Source organism: Coregonus lavaretus (genome assembly GCF_964263955.1).
Source record: "Coregonus lavaretus genome assembly, chromosome: 22".
Classification (NCBI taxonomy): Eukaryota; Metazoa; Chordata; class Actinopteri; order Salmoniformes; family Salmonidae; genus Coregonus; species Coregonus lavaretus.
This window is the reverse complement of record NC_140009.1, coordinates 29,582,488-29,608,668: the sequence shown is the minus strand read 5'-3', so window position 1 is coordinate 29,608,668 and position 26,181 is coordinate 29,582,488. Positions and strand designations below refer to the sequence as shown.

At 45.5% G+C, this 26,181-nt stretch overlaps 1 protein-coding gene across 1 annotated transcript in view; it reads right to left on the bottom strand.

Moving 5' to 3' along the window:
• Positions 1-567: 567 nt before the first annotated feature.
• Positions 568-26,181, bottom strand: part of LOC311149337 (integrin alpha-5-like) — a 41,762-nt gene continuing 16,148 nt past the window's right edge. Inside the window, exons 3-30 of the mRNA XM_084186493.1 lie at positions 22,622-22,722; positions 22,078-22,201; positions 21,366-21,427; positions 21,225-21,270; positions 20,989-21,114; positions 20,761-20,805; positions 20,504-20,547; positions 20,224-20,280; positions 19,477-19,529; positions 18,819-19,024; positions 18,417-18,608; positions 18,250-18,295; positions 18,038-18,151; positions 16,517-16,572; positions 15,723-15,880; positions 15,258-15,395; positions 12,494-12,561; positions 10,413-10,563; positions 9,976-10,068; positions 8,385-8,464; positions 8,080-8,160; positions 7,867-7,972; positions 7,057-7,215; positions 6,218-6,325; positions 3,843-3,956; positions 1,243-1,344; positions 933-1,055; positions 568-662 (exon numbers count right to left, since the gene is read on the bottom strand). Coding sequence (XP_084042619.1) covers positions 579-662; positions 933-1,055; positions 1,243-1,344; positions 3,843-3,956; positions 6,218-6,325; positions 7,057-7,215; positions 7,867-7,972; positions 8,080-8,160; positions 8,385-8,464; positions 9,976-10,068; positions 10,413-10,563; positions 12,494-12,561; positions 15,258-15,395; positions 15,723-15,880; positions 16,517-16,572; positions 18,038-18,151; positions 18,250-18,295; positions 18,417-18,608; positions 18,819-19,024; positions 19,477-19,529; positions 20,224-20,280; positions 20,504-20,547; positions 20,761-20,805; positions 20,989-21,114; positions 21,225-21,270; positions 21,366-21,427; positions 22,078-22,201; positions 22,622-22,722 — 2,837 coding nt within the window. The 3' untranslated portion in view covers positions 568-578. The remainder of the gene's footprint in view (positions 663-932; positions 1,056-1,242; positions 1,345-3,842; positions 3,957-6,217; positions 6,326-7,056; positions 7,216-7,866; positions 7,973-8,079; positions 8,161-8,384; positions 8,465-9,975; positions 10,069-10,412; positions 10,564-12,493; positions 12,562-15,257; positions 15,396-15,722; positions 15,881-16,516; positions 16,573-18,037; positions 18,152-18,249; positions 18,296-18,416; positions 18,609-18,818; positions 19,025-19,476; positions 19,530-20,223; positions 20,281-20,503; positions 20,548-20,760; positions 20,806-20,988; positions 21,115-21,224; positions 21,271-21,365; positions 21,428-22,077; positions 22,202-22,621; positions 22,723-26,181) is intronic.

Below are 26,181 nucleotides of genomic sequence, written 5' to 3'. Positions count from 1 at the left end.
AAGGAAGGGAGAGGCATTCACTCCCCTCAACACCACAAGAAAGATGTGGCCATCCCCTGTTTGCAGCACTGAGCACACAGTTTTTTAGCACCAAAATGAAGGCAGTTAAAAATACTTAAACATTATTATCTTTCACAAGGATCCAAGTAAGAAAAAGCTATTTTAAAAGATGTGGAGGGAGAAACCAAGCGTCTTCCTCAATCCTGGGCTTATCAACGGCTTCCATAGGCGGCTCCCATTCTCTTCCTTCTGTAGTCACTAGTCTTGGACTTCAACTCAAATAGGATCATTAAGTCTAAGGCCAGTTCAGCTTGGTGATCGACCCCAAACCGACAAACAAAACAACACATATTAAATTAAAACATTCATTTGGTTTGGAGTTCTTAGGGTTTTCTTCCTCTAGTGCAGTACAGTGGAGTTCCAGTGGTCTTTTCTCCTCCTCTTCCTAACTCTTCAACTGCAGTCTGATCCTCTCTGGACTTTAAATGAACCATGTTTCTCTGTTGCAATCATGTGGGTATGTAGGTTTCTTTGGTTCTTCGACAACAAAATAGTTTGTTTTCATCCTTCTGTGGTGTTTAGGCCTCAGACACAGCATGGGGCTTGAGTTGGGCCTTCTCCATAGCCGTGCCGTAGGGTAGCGACCTCTTGAAGAAGCCAAGCTGGGAGGGAGAATGAAAACGACAGACAAAGTTAGAACTGAATATAATATAATATTTATAACATCTCAAATGTTCATATGTCAATGAGGTTCTAGTCTCTCCAGCCAAACGTACATGTAGGCCTGAGCTACAAGCCTGAGCTAAGAGCTAGACAGAGTTTGGCCTGAGACTAATAAGTCTAAGTTCTAAAGGCAAATATGTGAAGTTCGTAAGAGATGGGAACCGCCCACTCTGCCAGACGTTAACATCAGCACCATCTTGACCACTCACTTTGTACAAGACGTAAATCAGCAGTGCCAGCAGCAGAAGTCCAGCTAGTATGGCCAAAATGATGATCCACAAGGGCACAGAGTATTGACTGTCCGGCTTGTTCCACACTACCGGGGTCACCACCTGAGGAGGGGGCAGAAAAATTAGTAATGACCACCACTTATAATATAATAGTGATTTCAGGAATCTTGCATTTTCCCAACAGCGGAGTGATGAAAAAACTTTGGCATACTGTATGGTAATGCATGACTAACAATACAGTAACAAATAGAGTGGTTTGGTAACATGGGTGCATTGCACATAGACCTACCTTTTTAGATCCACTTGGTACCTCCTTGGGTAAGATGGCATAGGGCATCTTGACCACACTGAATCTTGCCAGGCATTCGAGCACATACCCTTTGTATGCCCTCTGAGGATGGAAGCAAAACAACAGGAACTGGATCAGATTGGAAATTCAAAGTGATTCTGCAAATAATTTGTGTAGGAGTACTGGGAAAACGCAGCTTGTATATGCATAAGCAAGGCTAGGGTGTGGACTGGTAATGGATGCAATTTGTGTCCAGTAGGTGGCGATAATGTGCTACAGAGAGATGCAACTCTATTATCAGACCGGTTGTCTCTCTCAAAAAAAAAACTCTGACATTCCAATCCTATGAGAAACCGCGACTACCAGCTAATGAATTTTCAATGCACTCACACATAAGCCTTGCATGTAAGGTCTCTCACAACTGCTTCTGTAGACAGATACCGTCCAGCTCTAACTAAAACACTATTGACCAATACACACACAGGACTATTGAAATTAGATTATACACCCTGTTAGCTACCGCTTTCTCTTCATTTGGGCCAAATATTTGAGACAGTGCACACTGGCAGAGTTTAGCTCTGACCTAGCATTAATACTGACATCTAGTCAACACAATCACATGTGTGAGTCTGACTGGTCATTAATCTTTTACAGTCTCGAATTTGAGGTTTTGACTGTTGATTTTTTTCTTTGTAGATGCTTAAAGGAATCGTTCCACTTATACTCAGCCAAACCTTGACATGAGAAAATACACAGACGACACTGTGAACGGAGACAGTCCGTCTCATGCAATCAGTGCCATTGTCATCTGGTAGAAACATGCATCTACAGTGAGGGAAAAAAGTATTTGATCCCCTGCTGATTTTGTACGTTTGCCCACTGACAAAGAAATTATCAGTCTATCATTTTAATGGTAGGTTTATTTGAACAGTGAGAGACAGAATAACAACGAAAAAATCCAGAAAAACGCATGTCAAAAATGTTATAAATTGATTTGCATTTTAATGAGGGAAATAAGTATTTGACCTCCTCTCAATCAGAAAGATTTCTAGCTCCCAGGTGTCTTTTATACAGGTAACGAGCTGAGATTAGGAGCACACTCTTAAAGGGAGTGCTCCTAATCTCAGCTTGTTACCTGTATAAAAGACACCTGTCCACAGAAGCAATCAATCAATCAGATTCCAAACTCTCCACCATGGCCAAGACCAAAGAGCTCTCCAAGGGTGTCAGGGACAAGATTGTAGACCTACACAAGGCTGGAATGGGGTACAAGACCATCGCCAAGCAGCTTGGTGAGAAGGTGACAACAGTTGGTGCGATTATTCGCAAATGGAAGAAACACAAAAGAACTGTCAATCTCCCTCGGCCTATGGCTCCATGCAAGATCTCACCTCGTGGAGTTGCAATGATCATGAGAACGGTGAGGAATCGGCCCAGAACTACACGGTAGGATCTTGTCAATGATCTCAAGGCAGCTGGGACCATAGTCACCAAGAAAACAATTGGTAACACACTACGCCGTGAAGGACTGAAATCCTGCAGCGCCCGCAAGGTCCCCATGCTCAAGAAAGCACGTATACAGGGCTGTCTGAAGTTTGCCAATGAACATCTGAATGATTCAGAGGAGAACTGGGTGAAAGTGTTGTGGTCAGGTGAGACCAAAATCGAGCTCTTTGGCATCAACTCAACTCGCCGTGTTTGGAGGAGGAGGAATGCTGCCTATGACCCCAAGAACCATCCCCACCGTCAAACATGGAGGTGGAAACATTATGCTTTGGGGGTGTTTTTCTGCTAAGGGGACAGGACAACTTCACCGCATCAAAGGGACGATGGACGGGGTCATGTACCATCAAATCTTGGGTGATAACCTCCTTCCCTCAGCCAGGGCATTGAAAATGGGTCGTGGATGGGTATTCCAGCATGACAATGACCCAAAACACACGGCCAAGGCAACAAAGGAGTGGCTCAAGAAGAAGCACATTAAGGTCCTGGAGTGGCCTAGTCAGTCTCCAGACCTTAATCCCATAGAAAATCTGTGGAGGGAGCTGAAGGTTCGAGTTGCCAAACGTCAGCCTCGAAACCTTAATGACTTGGAGAAGATCTGCAAAGAGGAGTGGGACTAAATCCCTCCTGAGATGTGTGCAAACCTGGTGGCCAACTACAAGATACGTCTGACCTCTGTGATTGCCAACAAGGGTTTTGCCACCAAGTACTAAGTAATGTTTTGCAGAGGGGTCAAATACTTATTTCCCTCATTAAAATGCAAATCAATTTATAACATTTTTGACATGCGCTTTTCTGGATTTTTTTGTTGTTATTCTGTCTCTCACTGTTCAAATAAACCTACCATTAAAATTATAGACTGATCATTTCTTTGTCAGTGGGCAAACGAACAAAATCAGCAGGGGATCAAATACTTTTTTCCCCTCACTGTACATGTCTAGTGAGTTTGAGAGAAGGCCAATAGTTCTGGCAGTTGGTTTTATCTCTGCATCTGAACATGACCAAGATCCAGTTTTCGATCGCCATATTAAAAGGTATGTGGTGGAGCAATTGTATGCAGAGTGGTTGGTTTCATCTCCAGTCCATACAGTACGTACCTCAATGAAGGTCTCAGCCCAGATGCGTGAGCGCACTTTGAGGATGGCGCTGGTCCCCTTCTCCAGAAGACCAACATCACACTGCAGCGTCCAGCATTCTACATTAGAGCAGGACTAGAGGGAGGGAGGGAGGGAGGGAGGGGAGGGAGAGAGAGAGAGAGAGAGGGGGAGAAGGAGGGAGGAATAGAGGGAGGGAGGAAGAGAGAGAGGGAGGAAGAGAGAGAGGGAGGAAGAAGGAGAGAGGAAGGGAGAGAGTGTTAATGCTTAACAAATTACATAAAATATGCCATAATTTGAGATATGCCATGCTAAAATTAGGAAGGAAAACCAAACAGCTACAAAACAAACTCGATTTGACATTCTGTCAGGCTTAATTTAACAGTAGTTACTGTAAGTGCATGAATTAAAAACTGTTGTGAAGGTCAGTAGACAGGGAGGAGGTGGATAGGAAGAGCAGTAAGGGCAATGTTAACTCTGCAGGCCAAACAAATAGAACAAAGACCTCAATGTTAACTCTGCAGGCCAAATTAATAGAACAAAGAGCTCAATGTTATGATCCCGATCCAGGGCTGCTTCCAATTAGAGAGATTGAGTGAATGTCATGAGACTGTAAAAATGCAGCATGCAGTCGACACTACATTATTGCCCACCACTGAAACCAGCTCACTGTTAGAATACACAATCTTAATTAAATCCTCATAATGGTAGCCGGGCGCTTTGGGTTGTAAACCTCCGCAAACTGATTTTTAGTGCTGGCGTGTTAGATGGACCACCTCGGACTGGCCGGTTTTGGTGGGCTTCCTGCGGGAGCTAATTAGTTTGCCTATTAAGTCAAGAGCCAAGGAGGCCAAACGAACGCAGGAGGAGAGGGTGTAGTAAACAACCCAGTACCTACCCTGCTGCCTGTAACCTCCCAGGGCCTTACAGTTAGACAGGCTTAATAACGGCATTACAGTTAAAGACAGACTGAGACAGAGACAGACAGGGAATATCTGTTTAATTCCTCCTCCTGTCCTGGACCTCCCCGATGGCCCAGGATACTGAGGCCTAGTCCCACAAGTCAGACAATTGTTTCCTAAACTTGATTAAAATTGGAACTGGAGGCTAACTGAGGCTGGTGGAGGCTAAGGGATTCTGGTGGGCCTGGGGAAATGGTCCATATGGATATGGTAGAGTCCCCCATATCCTCCCTAGTGGGGCGGCCGAGGTCAGGGGCAGGAGCTGGGGGCTGGGAGGGAAGCTGCTGTTCCCACAATGAGTAGAACAGCAGTGACTGGCTATATAATAGAGCTGCCGTGTGTGTGTTGAAGTGTACAATGGCAGCTACCGTGTTACATGAATGTAAACAATAATTTGATCTCAATTTTTCTAGATTGTTCTAATAGCCATTTAGAGCCCAAGCTCAGATGACAGTACTACTTCATTTACAGGTTTTCTAGGCCAGCCATAGAGAGGGGTCTCCCTCATTTACCAGACCCCTACTACAACCAGATTAAATCAAGGGCCTATACAACTGCATTATACACAGCTCTAACCACTAACACACTTTCTCTTCAAATACATTTTTAATAGAGACGTCTGTCCTTCTCAGCATAAAAACTAAAGTGCTAAGAGTGAAACAAAGAATGGAGGCCTTTATAGAAATGTGTCATCGGGCAGGCTTGATAAACGAGGGGCGGTTAAGAGCAACAGGCGGGGGACAAAGATCTCTTTCACCACTCCGGGTAGTGACAGACCAAGGAGAGGAAGAACAGAGGGAGAGCTACCTGGTCCTGGTTGGATCAATAGAGACAGTGTGAGCCAGGGGCACTCACACTAACAACACTACGGAGTGGAAAATTAGAGGGCGGTCTGTGAACTAACCAGCGCATCATGCCCCTGGTCCCACAGATCCCCCTATTCACATGTCCCTACTGCCCCAGCTCCGCCCCCCCCGCCGTCTCCCTGCAGCCCTTTAATATTAATCAATCACCACAGCGGGACCACCAATACCCCACGCCCTCTGACCCCTCCCTCTCAATTACATTATAACCTCATTAGTCAATCCCAGGAGGCTTTCCAAGGGCAGGGCCAGAGCCACTGTCTCAGATCAATACATGCCATGGCTTCAGGCAACTCAGAGGAGTAGAGAGGCAGAGGTTCAACCCTCCATCTCATCTATATTCCAAAGGAAAGTCCCTAGTCTCTTCCATCCACTTGTCCTGTTTATTTTAACTATTTGACAACATGAAATAGCCTGCCAGAAATACCACCAGAGGCTACAACAAGCTCTACTCATCACTCAAAACGCCAGTTGCATTAGGGTGATCAGACTAATAGTATACTGTTACAATAACTCTCTCCCTCTCTCCATCTGTCCTTGCTAAGGGCCTCACCAGGTTAGTGTGCTCAGCCAGCTGGTCTCTGTGGACTTCTCTCCTCTCGATGTGGTGATCCTGGCTGGGCACAAGTAGGGGAGGCTGCTCTGTGGACGACTGCTGGAGCTAAGGAGACAGAGGGAAAGAACACACACCACCCATTAGGTCAATACATTACAGACAGAGACCTCACCCATGAGAGAAGAGGACACCACCCTCTGTCAATATAGGGAGTGACGTTATCCTCATCATTAACCTAGTGAATATGAGGTCTCATTCACATGGTTTCCCATAGAAACACACTGTAGTTCGCAAGGAAAACCACTTCGGGCTCATCTCAGCATCTGGCCAGTTAGAAGTTCTAAACACAAACATGTGACTACCCAAGAGTCATCTGTTCCCATGAAAAACTGAGGCTTAAACCCATCAGAAGGGGACCTAATGTTAGAAGTTGAGTGAGTGTATTGGTACAGAAGAGGTTCATCAAGCTGTGCTGAGCTGAGGGAAGTGCAGAAAGATCAAAGTGATAGTGGGGCTGGTGTCCTGGGTGGGGCTGGTTAGGGCTGGCTGAGCTGGGAGGGTGGAGGTGGGTGTAGAGACTGTTAATCACACACTGAATTAGAACCTGTGGGACATATTCACAGTGCCCGTCTCTCTGAAGTGTTCTAGCCTCACACAGATGTCTGTGAGCCTCATGTGACCCTGAGAAGGGAGGGGGAGGGTTGGTTGGTGTGTGTGTGTAAATGAGTTCAAGACTTGCTATACCCTTACAAAAGTGTAAACAAACTTTTAACATTAACATTAAAATAACTCTCCCTGTCATACATCCAAAGACATTCCAGTAATTGATTGCTCACCTTGAGCTGCAGGTAGTTGATGGAGTGGTTGGTGGTGCAGTTGAGGGGCCCCTCAGTAGAGATCTCCAGGGGGTAGAGGAGACCCTGTCCCTGAACACTGAGAGGACAGCTGAGCTGAAGCACTGTGTGGCTAATACCACTGGGGCCTTTGTTCACCAGCTGACAAAGGGGAGAGAACGAGGAGAAAGGGAGAGAGAGACGGAAGGAAAGACGGAAAAAGAGAGGAATTAGTTAAAATAATTTTACAAGCATATAAACCCCCCAGCTAGTCTCTGCTAAAAATTAACCCGTTCTGGTTGACCCAGACTTCCAGGAAATGGCATGTTGGTGTGATGTCATCTAAACTTGAGCACTGTTTTTCTTTCTGCTATGTGAAAGGTGGTCCGGTGTTATGTCTGTCACGGGAGACTAGGTTGTCCTTACAAATTGAGTTAGACCTGTAATGATGTAAAGCTCAGAACAAACCCCTGTGCTTCTTGGAATGTGTCTTTTCTCTTTCTTCTTTGACCAGGAAGTAGTCTGGCCTGGTCTGCTTCTACACAAAGGTTAGTGTCTGGGAAGTACTGTCTGCTGCTACAGACCTGCTTAAGGCCAGAGTCTGCTGTATAGAACCCTCTGCCATTCTACATCCTGATGAGTCTGTCCAACCAGCTAGCAGCTAGCCCCCTGGAGGGCCTCTGGCTCTGGCTGCTTACATTGAAAAAAGGGAATGTCCACTCACGGTTTTGCTGCATTCCCCTTTATCTATGCATTGAATGTTCCAGTGGATCTTCCTAACCTAACCCTAATCTCAACCCTCTGTCTCCTTACCTCATAGACGTGTTGGACTGCAGGCCCGATGTCCTGCTCCACCTGGGGGCTCTTGGACACCTTCCAGTTGGGGGAAGGGAAGAAGACCTTGTCTGGCCGGGAGACTCTTCAAAAGAGAGGGAAAAGAAAGCGTGAGACTGTGTGGGGAAAAAGAGTTCCAAAAGGTTTTTGCTCTGGTGGGGGGAAATCTAACAGAGATTCCTCTGGACTCACCCCTGTAAAATAACATCGGCCTGGACAACCACCTCCAACTTGTAGGGAGCCACCTCGCTGTGGGAATTATTCTCATTTTTACTGTGGAGAGAAACCGAGAGAGGAAGAGAGGGTGATGAATTAGAGAAAACACACAAAAACACGCCTCTGCAACTATATGGTGATATAGGAGTACTGTGGTATTTGTGATGGTCTATATCCTACAAGTTTAGCCTTCAATTATTTTGTCAATGACACATAACACATGTCCAGTTATAGTCCCAGTTTAAACATATGCCTAGAGAGGTGATGTAACCGAGTCATACCTGCGGATCTGCAGTTCAAACTGAACCGTCTTGCGTGTGTCCTTCAGTCGTGGCACAGTGAAGCGCAGGCCTGCCCACAGCTGCAGATGAGGAGAAGCAATGTGGTCAGGGACAAGGGGTTGATGCCAACATGATGTGAGGCAAGAGAGTTACAAATGGCTAAGGGTGATGATGCAACCAACATATCTAAAGCTAACCTTGTAAGGGCACCAGGAAACCTGTGCCCTATTTCAATACTTTTTTAACACATACAGTACAGAGACAGTGAGTAGACTCTCTGTTATACAATAATTACAGCATACCAGGGGACCAGAGTCCCCACCAGGCTAACAATCCTCTCCTCTCTTTCTCTCTCCTCCCAACTGTTCTGTTGTCTTCAGGGGTCAATCAGTCAATCAGTCTATACTCCCTGTCTGTCTGTCTGCCTGGCACATACACAGCTGTAATATACCTGGGCCTGCATGTCCAGACATTCTGGGAGTTCCTGCTTACAGTATTCTGTTCTGCTGCCCTTTACTTCAATTGGAATTTCATGCCCCTTTTATTTCCCATCCAAACCGCACCCACGTACCACACAGTAATTGCAATCAGGAAGCCAGCGAGTTCAGAGCTTTTACTGTTTAACTGTGTAGTGTGAATCGGACTGCAAATGTTCACTGTAAAAACAAATTTAAAATACTGCTCATAAACATTCTGGTTTCTCCCTGGCTCAATGAATATATTCATCCATAATGCCTGTCTGTATCTATGCCATTATGAATTATAACTAATGCACTGCAGAGACAAACTAGGCAAAGTACAGTATCATCAGTGCATTGAGTACTACAATGGCAGGATCTATACTATATATTTGTTGCATACTAAAATTGAACAACTTTAGTTTACACTTTGAATACAACCATTCTATCAGAAAAACCTTCTTAAGCTCTCCACCAACGTCCACTTTACAGTCCTTCCTCTGCAGTCAGACACATTAGCCCAGGAACAGCAGGCCATTAGGAGGAAACCTCTGCTCAGAGCAGAGACGTAAACCAGCTTCTTGCTACCCGGACAGGAACTTCCTCTCTGAACACTGCTGTGACATGAAAAGAGAGTCTTTCCTGTCCAGTTCAGTTCTCTACCACTCAACCCCTGGACAGCACACAATCCCTTCCTTCACACACTAGGAAAACATTGATTTTGTGCTAGCTCCAATGACTTTTCTACCACTAGACAGATCTCAGAAGACTAGACTAGCTATTCCACCAGCCATCAACACTCATCATAACCAATGAAGAGTATTGCTTACGAGTAGAGCCATGACCATGTGAACTAACCAGGAAAAACTGCTCACCCCATTTATAACCAATGCTCGTCAGAAAGGTTTTGAGTAGGACCAGGCCAGAAGTTTATTTTTAGGTCCATGTGACCTCATTCTCATTCTGATGAAGACCAAGATGGCCAAAACAAACATCAATGATTTTTCAAGATTTGTCAAGAGCCAGAGCTGCTCCTGTTTTCCACCCATGTGACCTAACCAGGAAATACTCCTGGCCCTACTCATGACCAATCCTCTTCAAAAGGACAAGCAGAACAACAATCCTTGACTTACGCTGGTGCCAGACTTCATCGGGTTGCCCAGGTCACAGCTGAGGTAGCGGGTCTGGTTCTCTGTCTCGTAGCTACAGGTCAGCTGGGTCAGGCTCTGGGAGAGAGAGAAGAGAGAGGGAGGGGAGAGTGAGAGACCAAGAGAGACCGAGAGCGAGGAGAGAACAGAGTGCTGGTTTAGAACCATATACATTCATATGTGTTTATCATTGGTTAGAACACAACAAAGAAGAATCATAGATACAGATCTACTCCTGTGTATACTCAAACACCAAGAACAAACATTTGGTTCCATTTGGAGTTTTCGTAACTTCCATAACAGTCCTGTTCCTTATAGATCTATCATCACAAGTCTTATGAGCCAATAGACTGGGACCCTTACATTACTCCACATCTAATAGTAATGTTGGGTTCAGGTGAATGTTTAGTAGTTCCTCTCACCTCGTTATTGCGGGCTATACCGCTGTAGTCCGCTTCAGGAGGCAGCACCACGTACAGCTCAGCCTCGTAGGCCCCTCCTTCACCCTCGTTCCGAGCGTTGAAAGTCAAGGTCAGTGAGTTGTCGTCACCTAGGTACGCTTCCTTCCGGTCCCTGAGGGCCCAACAAAACCAGAAATGGATTACTAATCAGGTCAGAGGTCAGGTCAAGAGGTGTCGGGTCTCCGAGGGTAAATAAGCACTGGAAGAGGTGGGAGAGGGTGCCCTTATACAAGAGAAAACTGTGAAGGTTTTGTGCACAGTGCATTAATAGCAATGTCTGGCCACTAACATACTTGCATGTTCTGTTGCTATAGCCTGATATTTCTGTTCTTTTTCTCCCTGTTCATGCTTTGTGCTCTACACATCAGGCCGATTTAGAGCCGGGAGTCGAAACGGGACACAGCCCAAAACACATCACTTAGATTCATCTCAGGAAACTCCCTCTCCCCTTCCCCTGCATCCCCCTCACACACACAACTTTTCCAATGTAGCAACAAAGTCATACATGCGATAGAGCACAGAATAGGACTGTAAAACACCTCCCCCTTCCACTCTTTCCCTCCCTTCATCTCTCCTTAAATTTCTTCCTCCAATTCTCTCGCTCGCTCACTGAACACAATGAAAGAGGAATTCCATATGAGGGCCACACAGATGCTTCTAATTAGAGCTGAAATAAAACCAGGCAGAGAGAGAAAGCAACATGGACCATATTTCAAACACTGATCTTCTGCTGGCCAGCCAACCAGCCAACCAGCCAGCCAGCCAGCCAGCCAGCCTAGTCAGACTCCAACAGCCATCACACTCTTTAAAGAAAACAAAGGGCTACATTGGAAGAACCCACGAAAACCTAAAACCTCTCCTAAGGGGCATTGGTGGAACAGGTTGTGTGCCTTGGCAGGATAACAGTAGAAATATAAAACAAAGGAATGAAGGATATTTTGATGGATACAATGCTGGGAATTCCATAATTGACCCCTTGCCCCAAGCTACTATTATACAAAGCATTTAAATTAATGCAGCACTATCATCTGACTGCCAGACAGCCAGAGGCAAGTAGTTCATGCATTATGATTTTTCTTCAACTGAAATCCCTTATTTAAACTTTAGTCTGGCTTGAATGTACGTACAGACAAATAAACAGAAAAACAATATTGTTGTATACACAGAGTGTAAAACACCTTCCTAATATTAAGTTGATACACACAGGAAACTGTTGAGCGTGAAAACCCAGCAGCGTACCATACCCCGTTCAAAGGCACTTCAATATTTTGTCTTGCTCATTCACCCTCTGAATGGCACACACAAACAATCCATGTCTCAGTTGTCTCAAGGCTTAAAAATGCTTCTTTAACCTGTCTCCTCCCCTTCATCTACACTGATTGAAGTGACATCAATAAGGGATCATAGCTTTCACCTGGATTCACCTGGTCAGTCTATGTCATGGAAAGAGCAGGTGTTCATAATGTTTTGTACACTCATTGTATGTGATAGAAGACTTTTACAATAGAGAAATGGAATTAGCGCACAACAAATATAAAAATGAGAGGGCAGAAAGAGAGCGAGATGAAGGGGCATGTTATTTTGGAGAGAAATGCCCATAGATTTCTCAAAATCAAAGTGTGGCGATGCTCTGAATACTACTTGAACAGAAGCTGATGGAGGGAGGTTAGAACTGGTTGGCACACACACAACTCCCTCTCCATACGTTCCAAACAAATCCCTTTCATCTCTCGTGTCTCTTTCCCCCAGCTGCCTGACAGCCAATCATTGCACCTAGGCCAGGGACCAGCGCTTCTTCCTGTTTCCAAAGCAGAGTAGTAACCTCGGCTGGTGGAGCATTGTGGGTCTATTAACAGACAGGTCTGCTCTGCTAGCTAAACTAAACAAACAGGTGGAGCACGACACAGCTTTATTTATCCATCAGATCAGAACAACAAGGCCAACTCATCTGCATAGTGGGGTGAAAAGTTCAATCGTTCATCATACATAGTAGCTATATTCTCCTGATCGAGTGGCTTTCATGAGCTTTAGGACTAACTCACCCGTGCACCGCCAGCTTTAAGTCAGGAACACAGATGTTGTCTTCTCCACAGTCCAGCAGAATCTGGGCCTAGAACAGGAGAGGACAAGAGGAACAAGTTAAAGAGTGACAGAACTTATACAGGATTCACAGTTCCCATTAAAATGAGGCCTACACTTCTTTCAACTAGACTTAACATTCAGAATTAGACACTTTGATTTGGTGGTAAACACACAATAGAGTAACTGTAACGAGACGGGACATGTCGTGCAGACCATAATGACTAATACATTCCAGTCCAACCCCCAACCACCCACCGTCCCCTGAGTAAAGTGTCATCACTACAGACCAGACACCTGTAATAATAACCCTGTTAATGCTGTTACCTTCTGGGGGAGGTTGGTGAATATGACTGTGTGATGACACAAACAACCCTAATTCAGCCCCAAGTCTGACTTCACTTCCTTTCAGAGTGAAATGGGTCGATAAGAAGGCAGGGGAAGGCAGGAGAAGCCGTCTGACTGTGTGTATGACGACAAAACCACCTCCATCATAGAATGTCTGACTTCCCTTCAGAGAGGGGATGGGTGGCTCAGGAGGCAGGAGCAGCTCCACTCACAGCCCAGAGACAGGTGGAAAAGAAGGAGAAGTGATACGCCTGGAGGGCCTCTCTGGGGAGATCAGCAGCTCTCTGTCCACAAATCCACCAGCGCTGCACACTGACGTCCACATCACAGTGCTCTGCAGCAGACCACACTCTAGCCACACGCGACGCCACCCAGCGCTCCACATTTAGGATATACATGAACCAGAAGGGGGGGGGGGGGGGCGGGGGGTAATCTAGAGGGCTAGAGGCTATGGTGGAAATACTAGAAAGACATGAACTAAGCAGGAAAGGGTGACCAATAACCACTGAACGTGTTTGTGTAGCGGGGAAAAGTCCAGGCTTGATGTAGGTAATAGTTTCCCCGTGTGATTCCATCACAGTGTGATGATCATGATGATTTAGATGACAACAAAGATAATAAATAGAAGTAGATTAGAAAGAGAGCGCAGCGCAGTGCCTCCCCTGTCATTACACAGCCAGGCTTTCTAATTTAAGGACACCAGGGTAACCATAGTAACCACCAGCTCACTCTGCCCCTTCAGTGTGTGCTGCCTGGCACATATACAGACTCAATCAATCAGGGTAAAAGCTATTTAGGTTCCTATCCTGGCTGCCGTTAAACAACAACTGGCAAAGGGAAGCCAGATGAACAGCGTGTAGTCAGTGTATTGAGGGTACCATGTGCAGTATACAGTTTCACTCAATAACTGTGTCAAAAATATACCTGATGAATATCAGCGAAAATCGTACAGCAGGTATGGCAGAGGCAAGGACCATGAGTCTGCAACATCAGAAAATAAATCACGTGTGTGTGGAATGTATCAGGCATTCACTCTTGGGAGCTTCCATCTTTACTCTCAGAGTGGATCCATTATTATTATTATTATGTTCCCATTGCTCGGGCTTCACGGAAACATGCGGAGCACATTATAGAGAAAGGATGAAACTACGCAGAGAGGCATCGGTGAGCTCTCACTCAGCAACCAGAGGGTGTGAGAACTGGGGTGAGACAGCATGTACATGTAACTGCCAAAATAAAGGAAACACTTCAGTAAATGAGGGATACAAAGTATATTGAAAGCAGGTTGGTGTTTCCTTTATTTTGGCAGTTACCTGTATGTAGCCTATGCTTCAACAGCCAGCCCAGTACAAACGAGGAGGAATCCATAATAAGGTATCATGTATCTGATTAAATCCAGGCTGTAGTGAGTAGTCACCAGTCTACTCAGCTACATGCTGTTACATTCACACTGGGTATCAATGATTAATCAAATGTGTTCTCTGAAGTTCAGTTTCAGTACTACAACATAGCTTTATCCGGGTTCAGTATTTAGCACTTGGTTGTAGTGATGAAACCTCAGCAGCTTTGATACGACAAGGGAACACCAATGACAGGGTTCAGTACTGCCCTGCTCCAAGAGAGAAGGGGGGGGGGGAAACTGCAACCTCGGCCAGGGCCTTTCCCAAAACACTCTAATCCAATCCAGTGGTTATTGCTGAGCTCACATAGGGTGCAGCACAAAACAGCTGAAGGCAGGCAGCCCACACGTTGAGTCCTGCTCACGTCTCTCTCTCCCTGCCAGGATAAAACTGGCAAAATACAGACAAATCTACACCAGATGGCACATGGCCTGTGTGCTGCGAGCAAAGTGCCCCAGCGGCCCCACCCAGAAATATCCATTAACCCTGTGTGTCGGGGTCTTACTGTGCACCCCTCGGTCGGAACACGACTCCTATGAACCGTTACACAGCCCAGCCAGGCTGAAAGCAGCTATTCCTGGAGGGGCAGTCAAACGCTTTCCAACACTATCTCCACTGTACCATACACACACGCCTCACATTTCTCTTGTTGAAAACTGCTTTCCAGACCCTCTGGACCCCTTCCCAGCAGAGCGGTTTGGAAATCAAAAAGGAGAGCAGCCTGAGTCTCTCTGAGGGGGTGTGGGGAAGAGAAGGAAGGGGAGGTGGAGGTCTGGTAAAGGCGAAAACATTACCATCAGCTCTGAGTGAGTGAATGGATTTCCAGCCATGTCTTTCACTACGTCTTGTTCATTAAAACGTGTGCAGTGCTCCACCTCAGTAGATATACGGGGCCTGTTAACATTGAGTCGCCCTCCAGAGTTAGGAGTGCAGTGCTGGGGGGGCCAGAGTCAGACAGAGGGTGGGTGTATTGAAGTACCTTCTGCTCGATGAGCTCGGTGGACTGGTAGTTGAGGATGGGTCTGAGGCCGTGGGAGTCGAACGCTGCCTGAGGATCCAGACTGAAGTTGAGGGAGATGTAGATGGAGGAGAGCTTATCTCTAAACTCCTTATCATCCTGGAGTCAGATAGACAGACAGGGTTCATTAGAAAGAAAGAAAGAAAGAAAGAAAGAAAGAAAGAAAGAAAGAAAGAAAGAAAGAAAGAAAGAAAGAAAGAAAGAAAGAAAGAAAGAAAGAAAGAAAGAAAGAAAGAAAGAAAGAAAGAAAGAAAGAAAGAAAGAAAGAAAGAAAGAAAGAAAGAAAGAAAGAAAGAAAGAAAGAAAGAAAGAAAGAAAGAAAGAAAGAAAGAAAGAAAGAAAGAAAGAAAGAAAGAAAGAAAGAAAGAAAGAAAGAAAGAAAGAAAGAAAGAAAGAAAGAAAGAAAGAAGTACATCTGAGACTTACCCTTAGATAGATCTTGGTGTCGTGACACACACGCTCTCCGTTCTGTACCCTCACACTCCTCGTGAGCACTGTCTGCTGGGAATCTAGAAACAGAGCCCTCTTCACCCCTCCCTTCTGCTTGTGTTTCAGACGGTCTAACTGCACCTCTACCTGGAAGTCTGTAACACACACACACACACACACGCACACGCACCAAGGAACACACACACACACACACACAGGACAGAACACACAACCATGAATGTGCCATTGTTTTACACACCATCAATCAGACACTTGCATACTCTTTTTCTTCTTCTGTCATTTAGCAGACGCTCTTATCCAGAGCGACTTACAGGAGCAATTAGGGTTAAGTGCCTTGCTCAAGGGCACATCGACAGATTTTTCACCTAGTCGGCTCGGGGATTAGAACCAGCGACCTTTCGGTTACTGGCACAACGCTCTTAACCACTAAGCTCTCAAGCAAATAGAGAATCCAGACTATGTAGTTAGTTTACCACATGGCATACATAGCAGAGTAACCATATGCATAGAGGGGTAATTAGTGGAATAATTGCTGAGGTTGCGTAAGAGGGGCCTAGTGCTTTGATTGGAACTCATTAAAAGTGGATCAGAGAAGATATGTTGACTCTGGAACACTGACACTGCTCTTAATCTATGTCACAACCCAATACAGAGCAACGACAAAGTCATTCAACATACATGCAATAATATAAATTGATATTCGTGTACAAATGAGTGTTTGAAATATGGTATTGTATGTAATCTGGAGCAGATGTGGACAGTTGGCTCACCAAGGTTGTCTGGGAGGTACTTCCCATTGGCAGAGAGGCAGAAACTCAGGTTGACACTGTTTAGAACAGAGGAGAGACATAACAGAGACATGATGATGAGGGAAGCATATGCATTCATGGCACAAAGTCCCACACACAGACATCCCACTCATTCACTCTCTTCACATCCACTAACTCTTCAGTTTTCTTACATTACAAAAAAGCAGCAGAATGGGTATCACTGTATAATATGGAGCAATGGGTAATGTTGGGAAAGGCATCTGCCTGCTATAGCCAGATAATAGCATGGTGTGTCCCCCAAGCCCCATCCCCAGAGTTTAAGAGGATGAAATTGAGCGTCATCTCATGTAGCCCACCAGGCAGGACAGACAGTCAGTGTCTGTGTCTTTACGGGCCAGGGGCTCTCGCTCTCTCCCATGACATGAGCTACAGCAACCCAAACCCCAAATCCCAAGCCCTATGACCAAACTCACACTGACTGGAAAGAAAGAGGGAGGGAGCGAGGGAAAGGGATCAAGGGAACAAGAGAAAAAGAGGGCGCGAAACCGACAGTGTAGACAGAACAAAGGAAGGAAAACATTTAAAGGAGAATGAAAGAGACAGACAGAGGGTGTCTATATCTAGGAGAAATCACTATATTGGGATCCTGTGTCGCTAGTTTTTTTTGTGTTTGAGTGTGTGCATGCGCACGAGTCTCCACATCCTGATGTTTCCCAGCTGTGTTCCACCACCAAACAATATCTCATTCAAAAGCCACTGCCAAACCTCCTGACCCCTCCCTCCCCTCCTTCCCTCCACCCCCACCTACATCCCTCCCCATCACCAGGCAACGCAGCGTAATCAAGACGTGTATACAACAGTTTCCTTTATGGATCTGGGGACTGGGGGGGCAGCAGACACACGAGCACAGTGTCAAGCATGTTGAGCAGCACAGCCAGAGATCAGAGCAGCCCCTGTTCTGTTCTGTTTCCTCTCCCATTGGATGGGGAATACCATGTAGCACATTCTAATGGAAGGGGGAAATGGCTGACATCCACAATGCTCTTATTCAGCATTTTATTTGACTTTCTCCTTTCGAAGAAACATAATCTGTTATGAGGTTGCTGTGATAACAGGTCACCACCACCAGATAAGACTGTCTGTCTCCCAAATAAATAGTCCTCAATGGGTCTTCCTGTCTAAGTACAACTGAGTGCCAGTGTTGAGGATCTCCTTCTTGTTGGTGTTGTGCCAAGTGTAAAACAAGCAGCAGTTAGACAACACGTTCAGCAAATTATGTCTGGGCCCTTATTCATAAAGAGTTTCAGGGTATGAGTGCTGATCTAGGATCAGTTTTGCGATTTAGATCATAATGAATAAGCGACAGCACATGGAAAGGGGGGACCTGATCCTAGATCAGCACTCCTGCACTGAGAAGCTTTACATACAAGCCCAGAATAAAGGCCCAGACTAGACAAGTACTCAACAAGAGACAGGTCTGATGCAGAACTTACCAGGAGACAGGTATGAATCAGTACTTACCAGGAGACAGGTATGGTGGTGTTGCCGTTGTTCACTGAACAAATCTTCTCCTCAGGGTTGATCATGGTAGGGTAGACAGTCAGGGAGGCACTGGTGTTGACGATGGGCCGGGATCTGTGGTACAATAGATGGGAACAGAACCCAGGTTAACAAATGATATTAGACATCACTCAATAGATTGACAGATATAGGAGGTTATGAGTGAGTATTACCTGTACAGGACTGCCTTGTCAACTCCAAAAGCACCAACAATAAGATCTGTCAAGAAAATACATTTCATCAAGTTCATGGACTACAAGTAAACAACAAGTATAAAGTTGATAATATGCAAACTCAGTAGCATGAGAGGTCTTCAAAACATACTAGTCTTGTCACTCACCTGGGTAACCATTCATGTCCAGGTCTTTAGCCCCTCGGAGGGCAAATCCAAAGCTGGCGGGCACAGTGCCTGAAGCCCATTGGCCAGCTATGACCTGAGAGGGCGTGTCCCTGAGCCCACCAGCAAATCCGTTGTAGATGAGAACCAATCCCTGCTGGTCGTCTCCACCAAATGGACAGCTGATGGCCACGTCTACCAATCAGAGAAGAGAGCAGGAGAAGACCGTGAGATCACGCAGAACTTTACAGACTACTAGGACTTTGAATGAAAAGCATGTGACCAACAAAACTACATGTAGTAGACTCTCAAAACCAAGATTGTGACACACGAAAAAAATGCTTGTTAAACATCCTTTTCTTCTCCCCCTTAAACTCCCATTACTACCACCCCTCCATCTCTCACCATTGTATCCGTCCTGGTTGAGATCTCCCAGAGGGGCGATGGTGCTACCAAACCTCCCGAACACCTGGGTTCCGGTCAGGTTGAGGGTTGGCTCCAGATCCAAGGGTCCACGCTGCAGATAGACGTACATACGGCCCACCTCCTCCAGGCGACTGTCTGACCCCCGGGTCATATACATGGGCGCTCCCACCAACAGGTCAGCCATGCTGAGGGGAGGAGGGAGGAACACACATGGTTACAGACATATATAGCGTACAGACTAGGGTGGCAAAATTCTGTAAACATTCACGAAATCCAGGTTGGAAAAACTGGGAAATGTATGAGTTTCCAGAATTGTGCAACCCTAGTAGCCTTTCTGACACAGACGACTGGAGTTTCCCATAAAATGTGTCATTGGTCAAATCCAATCCAATCTCAACCACCACCAAGCTCATTAAAAAAGGGTGAGAACTTATGGTGTGAATGTTGTGTGAGAACTGACTCCTACTCACCCTTCATTATTGATTTTTAAAAATCCCATAACATTACTGGACAAATCCAATTTTGCCACCACCCAACTCATGGGTGAGAATATATGGTGAGAATGTCTCGTTAGAATGTCCTGTTAGACTGCACTGTTAGACTGTATGTTTAGACTGTACTGTTAGACTGTATTTACCCGTCGTTATTGATGTCGGCTGTGGCCACAGCATACCCAAAATAGGAGCCCATCTGAGAAAACAGAGTACATCATGTTACAACTCTAGAACATCACTATGAATCTGGGTTCAAAAAGGCTCAAAATAGAAAAGCTGCTTTTAAGCAAAGGGACTTCTAAATAACAGTGAATCTACTTCAATTAAGAGAGATCCAGTAGAAGAGACTACTAAGAGAGAAGAAATGGTCAATGAAAAGTGATGGTTCTTGCTTGGTCTAACTTGAAGCTGTTAGTCTTATTTGTCATGTCTGTATAACACATTTTCATCTGAAGTAACAAAGACACAGAAACAGCTTAATTCCCAGACTCCCAGGGTTAGAAAATACACTCTTATGATTTTATTTATTCAGCTGAACCAATCAGCACCATTAAAAAAGGGGCTCACGCTATTTCCATTCCATTCGCAGGAAGAATCATGCTTCTCATTTGGGGAAAATTGCTTCTGCAATTTTACTTCAATAATGATGTTTTACAGCAAACCACAGAGGGCTTGAAACCCAGTTAACAGAAACTTGTAAAGGAAATGATTATACTTATATCATCAGTGTTCCAGTACACACAGTCTCAACAGATTAAGAGTTGCCACGAGAAACAGCTAGTTATGGAACCACAGAGTCGTGTGAAAAAACACACCTGAGTTAAAACCAATGGGTTATGTGTGCGTGTTATAACCCTAATGAGCTAGAGCTGGGAGGTTTGAATGCTCACCTGTTCACCAGTGTAGTTGAGCATGGACTTCAGATCAGTGCCATTTAAAATATACACCTGCAGAGCGCAGACACACACACACAGAGAGAGAACATATGGTCAAAATCCCTGAGGTCCAACATACCGTTTGTATAGAGTAGGCCTGTGTTATTGTATTCATCACTTCTACTTTCACTAAACACAGCTATGGCTACTTTCATTCTCTCATGCTCTATTTCTCCCCCAAGCCTATAGTCCTCCCTTTCTCCTCTCAAAATGAGAGTGGTGATGAGGTTCTTACCAAACCGTACAGCATGACTCCTTTTGGGACCCCAGCCACAAAATCTGAGAGGTGCACAGACAGGGGGAAAACAGAAAAAGGGAAGATTAAGGAAGGGTAATATCACAAAGTTCACAGCTGTCTGGAACTCCTGAGAATGACTGAGATTGCAGTCTTTCCAGCATAGGAGCGGGACAGAATCTTATAGTAAACATTCTATATCTTTAATGGTGCTCTGTTGTGCAGGCCTGTGAAGGTCTGTGGTACAGATCTCTTACCTTCCACCTCATCTCCACTGAATTCCCCAACCGCAACAGAGTAACCTGCAAGACCACAAGAGAGAGCAGACATTAGTCATATGATATCAAGCATTCAGAACCCATAGACTTCCATTTCTCTTGAAGAGTAATCTATGGGTTAAGGCATGTACTTTGATAAAAGGTGGATAGATGCAGCATGTGTGGAAAGTAAAGGGAGTGGTTGAATTACGAGAGGAAACGTCTTACCGCGGTAGCTGTCGTCATATTCGAGCTGAGCCTGTTTGGTCTGGATCTGTCCCTCTACAGACTGCATGAAGTACCCTGGGTAGTAAGCCTTGATGATCTCCTCTTTGGCTGCTGAGATCACCTGACCTGAGGAGACACAGGAAGCAGGGAGTGAATGGAAAGATCCTCTCAGGTTTCACACAAATAACTTCAGAATACTACAACTTGTTGTCTCAAGGGGTTGTTGAGGTGTGTACCTTGCCAGAAGAAGCTGCCTGGTCCTCCAAGCACCACTTTCCCATCCTGAGAGAAAGACAGAATGAGATCATGTGTTTCTAGTCCATAGTAGTTGATAAAGCTCTTGTACTGAACTGAGAGGAAGTGTTCAGGAGTCTTACCTTGGTGAAATCAGCACTGAATCCCCCCTGACAATAGCCCTGACCCCCCTCGTTAATGAATTCTGAAATAAACAGAGGTAGAGGTTCATAAATCAGTCATTTTTCGGATTTGAAAAAGCAACTTGAAAGATCCATAAATTCGGCCTTATAATTTAACCAATACTTTATAATGTAGACAATTTTGAAATATTTTGGAACCTGTGGAGTCCAATGACTCAGCTGGGCATTCTGAACAGAACCGAGCCAGCCAGCCATTACCACAGCAGTAGGGATAGACTAGTCAATATGGGGCTAACATGATGGATTGCATCTAAGGGGGGTAAATTATTTCTCTACAGCTAGTGTGTGATGTCTCTGGAAGTGGTTACTCAGTATTGTTACTTGAGACTATAAACATCCCGTCTGTTGTGGCCCTCGGGCACTCCACTTAACCCCTGTCTAATAGCCTGCTGTGTGGACAGCTGCCGTGTCAGAGGTAGGCCACAGGAGTCACCTGTAGTGTGGGGTGGTGGGGTAGTTGGTTGGCAGAGAGAAGAGCATTAGAAAGATTGATGATGATATAGAAGGAATACCGAAGTTATTTATGGAGTGGTGTTGTTAACTGGGAGCGCTAAGGGAAGGCGGGTGGTGAGTGGGATGTTCTTTTGAGCTTATGTTGTGTTGTCTTTATAGGAAATGTCCAAAAATGTATCACACAACAAAAAAGGATTACCTGTGCGACAGGGAGCATATTCCACAAACTTGGTGAAGTTCTTGACAGAGAGGTAGCAGGTTCCTGTGGTATCTGACTGGGGCGTGTCTTGTTTGGTTCTCCAGGAGTACAGAGGGGCACAGGCCTATAGGAGGGGGGAACATAGAGGCGGGAGGTTTATTTCAGTTACAGCAACACCCTGTTGAACTCGATGGAGACCCAGAGAGAGGTCAATGTTACATCTGGAGCAAAGTAACCATGTAACCAAATCCAGGTTATGTCCCACACAATCAGCAAAAAAAATACTTCAGGCGTCTCAACTTTGAAGTCACAGGAGCACAAAACACTTCTCCTCAGAGAGAGACTGGAGGTGAAAATTGGAACAGTCACAACAAACCGATAGACAAAGACCTTTAAGACAAACTTTGAACAATGAACATATACAACCCCTTGACATGAAAGCCAGTCATCATAACAGTTGAGGGACTCTGAGTTGTAGAGACCAAAGTTGAAAGTAAACTGACTTTCTCCACCCCCGTCTTCGAGTCAGTGTGGGTCATCTTACCAGAATGGTGTCGCCGTGGGAACGGACGGTGGCGCCGAACCACTGGTGGGACTTGACTTCAGCCTGGTAGACTGTGGTGTTGAGAGTGACTGTGCGGTCCCCTGGGAGGAACAGAAAACGACAAGACAGAGTGAATGAGTGACGACTGAAAAAAGCCCCTAATGAATCACTGTAGTTCTTCTCCTGGAGGCTCCAGACAACGTCATCCAAACATCTGGTCATTTGGCACTACAGAACTTACATACTGCATCATTAAACACACACTAAGTTTCTCATGAAGAACATTCTAGAGACGAACATAGAGAAAAACTTAGAAGGTATTTGGTATTCAATGTTCAGGGGCTGTATGTATCTAGGATCTAGAGGAAAACTTTTATGCTCACCAGAGCCTTATTCAGCAATATAGCACTTGTTCCTCACTGTTCAAATGTCAACTCGTGACAGTTCTCTGGCCATCCCTGGGTGACCTCACTGACCCTGGCTCTGTTTGGCCACCTGGCCTGTAACCCAGAGCTTTACCAAATGGCAAACTTATTCCTATATAGTGCACTACTTTTGACCAGAGTAGTGCACTATGTAGGGACTAAGGTGTCGTTTAGGACACAGTCTCTCTGACAGGACAGGAGCAGGTGACAAGACAGATGGCCTGTGGAATCAGGTTCAAACAGCATGTTTTATTGGCAAGACTGATGCAACATCTGTGTTGCTATGGTGAGAAACAAAATCCAAACACAAATTGGTTTATACAGTTCACATACCGTGAAACATCCTGTAACAAGTGTTCTAAACACTTGAAATTCAGACAACAAGATGTATCCAGCGGAACTTGTCCCAAACAAACGTTATTTTGATTCTGAACCACTAAACCCAGCAACCACACCCCAGCCCACTTCTCTTTTCCCATCACTATTCTCTACAGCTAAACCATAAGCATGTTGCTTATCCATCTGTCAGGGAAGGGGGCCTTGTGGTGAGAGCCAGAGATTGTGACCTGTGGATTTGAGGAAAGCAGACTGTACGTCAGCCTCCACCCTGGCCCTAGCCCCAGCCAGCTCTGAGATCTCTGGATCTGGGTGAGGGCCTGCTCTGCTCTGTGTCTTGGTGGAAAGACAGAAAAAGGGGGGACTGTGTCCAAGGAAAACAAACGCTTTGGCTTTGTTTCCTCCTAGCAACCTCAGTCATCCCTGCTCAGGCACACTCTCCTCTTTCTCTAATAGTCTCTTGCGCTCCTGTCTACTCTCTCCCTCGATTTCGCTTTCTTTCTCAGTCTCCCTCTTTCTCGCTCCCTCCCTCCTCTCTTTATCCCTCTCTCAGGGCATTTGGTCTCCCCCTGCCCGGTAGGAAAGCAGTGGGGATTAACGCTTTAATAACATCACAGTATATTTACCGTATCACCAGGCTTTCTCTCCAGCATTACTCATGGGCACACAGCACCCCTGTTCCCTACCGTGATACATGTGTGCCACTCCTTCATGTGTGGAAAGACACACTTTAGCGATACAACAAATAACATGCCTAACACAAATATCTTTATCTGCACTGCAATAATCTGCACTACACACGTCACAGTCCCTCTCCCTAAAGCATACTTTCCTTCTATTTTCATAACTCAGGGGCCTCTGTTTTGATAGAGTGAGGGGGGTGACACTGAGGAGACATGCAAGCCAAACAGGCATATGTGTTTGGGACACACTACCCCAGCAACCATGAGTATCAGCAGGGAAAGACATATTTTATTCACATTTCAGAACAATATAGTAGTCAAACTCTTCTTAAGCACCTGGTCCTGGTAAAACAGAAAATAATATTCAACATGACATCCCTACAGTTATGTAAGTGACATAATCGCTACGTTCAAAGTACAAGACTGTCAGTCATAACTCCATTCAAAGGCAAAAATGGACTTTGGGGTGTTCTCTAACTTTACTTCTCACTGAGTGGCTGTGCTGTGAGATCAGAGTATGTAACTGCTCTTATTGTCCATGTCAGAGATGCTACATTGGCATTCATACAGTGTGACAGATGGAGAGATGAAAAGATCAGTTGGTTAAGAGGCTATGCGTGACTGCAGGCAGGACAAGTCAGCCGGAGTCATGCAAAAATGCCCAAAGCCAAACATGGGTTTGATACAAACAAGTGATAGAGAAAAATCCAGCAGACGCATGTCGCAATAACATGTCATGTAATGTCCTTTCAGTGAACTTGGGTAGACTTCGGTAGGAGTGCTGCTGTGACTAGTGCCTCTCTAACCCTCTCTCTCCTGGGACAGGACAGCAGAGGGGTGGGTGGGGTCTCTAGAGGGGTAGGATGGGGTGGGGTGAGGTCTGGAGTGTGTCCACAGACACTCCCCCCTTTGAACTGTGCGAGAGGAGACCCATTAGAGGAGTTTAGAGCCTGTATCCTGGGTTAGAGTGCAGGGTGGATGGGGGTCAAAGAAAAATGGCAAAATTCACTCATCACTCCCTGGGGGAGTTACTGGCCGGAGAGAAGGGGGAAGAGGGTCAGATTGAGAGATGGAGAGACAGGGCTCTGGTTTCCTCCCTCTTTCTCTCTCTCAGATCCTTGGGCAGTTTTTCCTTATCTTAGTGGAAGGGGAAGTAGAGAGGGAGGCGAGGGGTGGAGGAGGCTCTCCCATGACCACTTTGACCCAATTAGGAGGCTCTAATTAAGTGGGCCTGTGGCATCGGTCAGGCTCAAGGAAGACCTCACCCACACTTAGGGAAGGCCCTGAATAATGTCACACAAACAGACACACCTCTCCAAAAAAGGGTCAATACTAATATATTAGCAGTATAATATCTCCCACAGTCAGCTGAGCTCTAGCCATGTCATAAGCAAATAAAAGAAAACATATTTCCTGTGTCATACAGACAGAGGTGCTATGTTCTTGTATGCTGGCCAAGATGGCTGAATTGGCTCTTCCACACAAATCAAAAGTGTGCCTTCAAAGCCCATTAAGTAAAATGAAGGACTCATTGTCTAAAACCCCAAGGGACTATCCTTCACCCCAATGCCCTGCTGCTTGCCTGCCTGCTGCACATTACATCACTGTGACACTCATGGCCCTCAGCCAGCATCCAAGGATGTGCAACACATTTTCTAATCTGTTGCTAGAAAAAAGGGAAGGAAAACACCAGAAGAAAGAGGCGACCTGCAGTTGGATTCCTTGAAATCGGCTGTTAAACAGGGCTTGTGAAAGCAGAAATCTGCTCCAGTGGAATATTTCTCCCCTAATGTGCCTTATAGCCAGTAAATCAGTCCTGGCTCTCAGCACTCTTCTCTTTGATTTCCCAGGAAACAAGCCAACAGTCCCCCGGTGCACTGACTGGGGAGCGCACACACAAACAAACACACACACACACACACACCACTATCCATGCGTAACACATGCAATAGGACAGTGGTGTGTGTGTACGCGTGCGTATCAGAGGAAGAGAGAGGAAGATCTAATACACAGCAGATTGTTCTCTCCGATAACTCTTTCCTCATTCCTCTAAAGGCGAATGGCTCCTTCAGCTGTCCAGTCACTGGAACACTGCTCCACTTCTCTGAATAGCTCA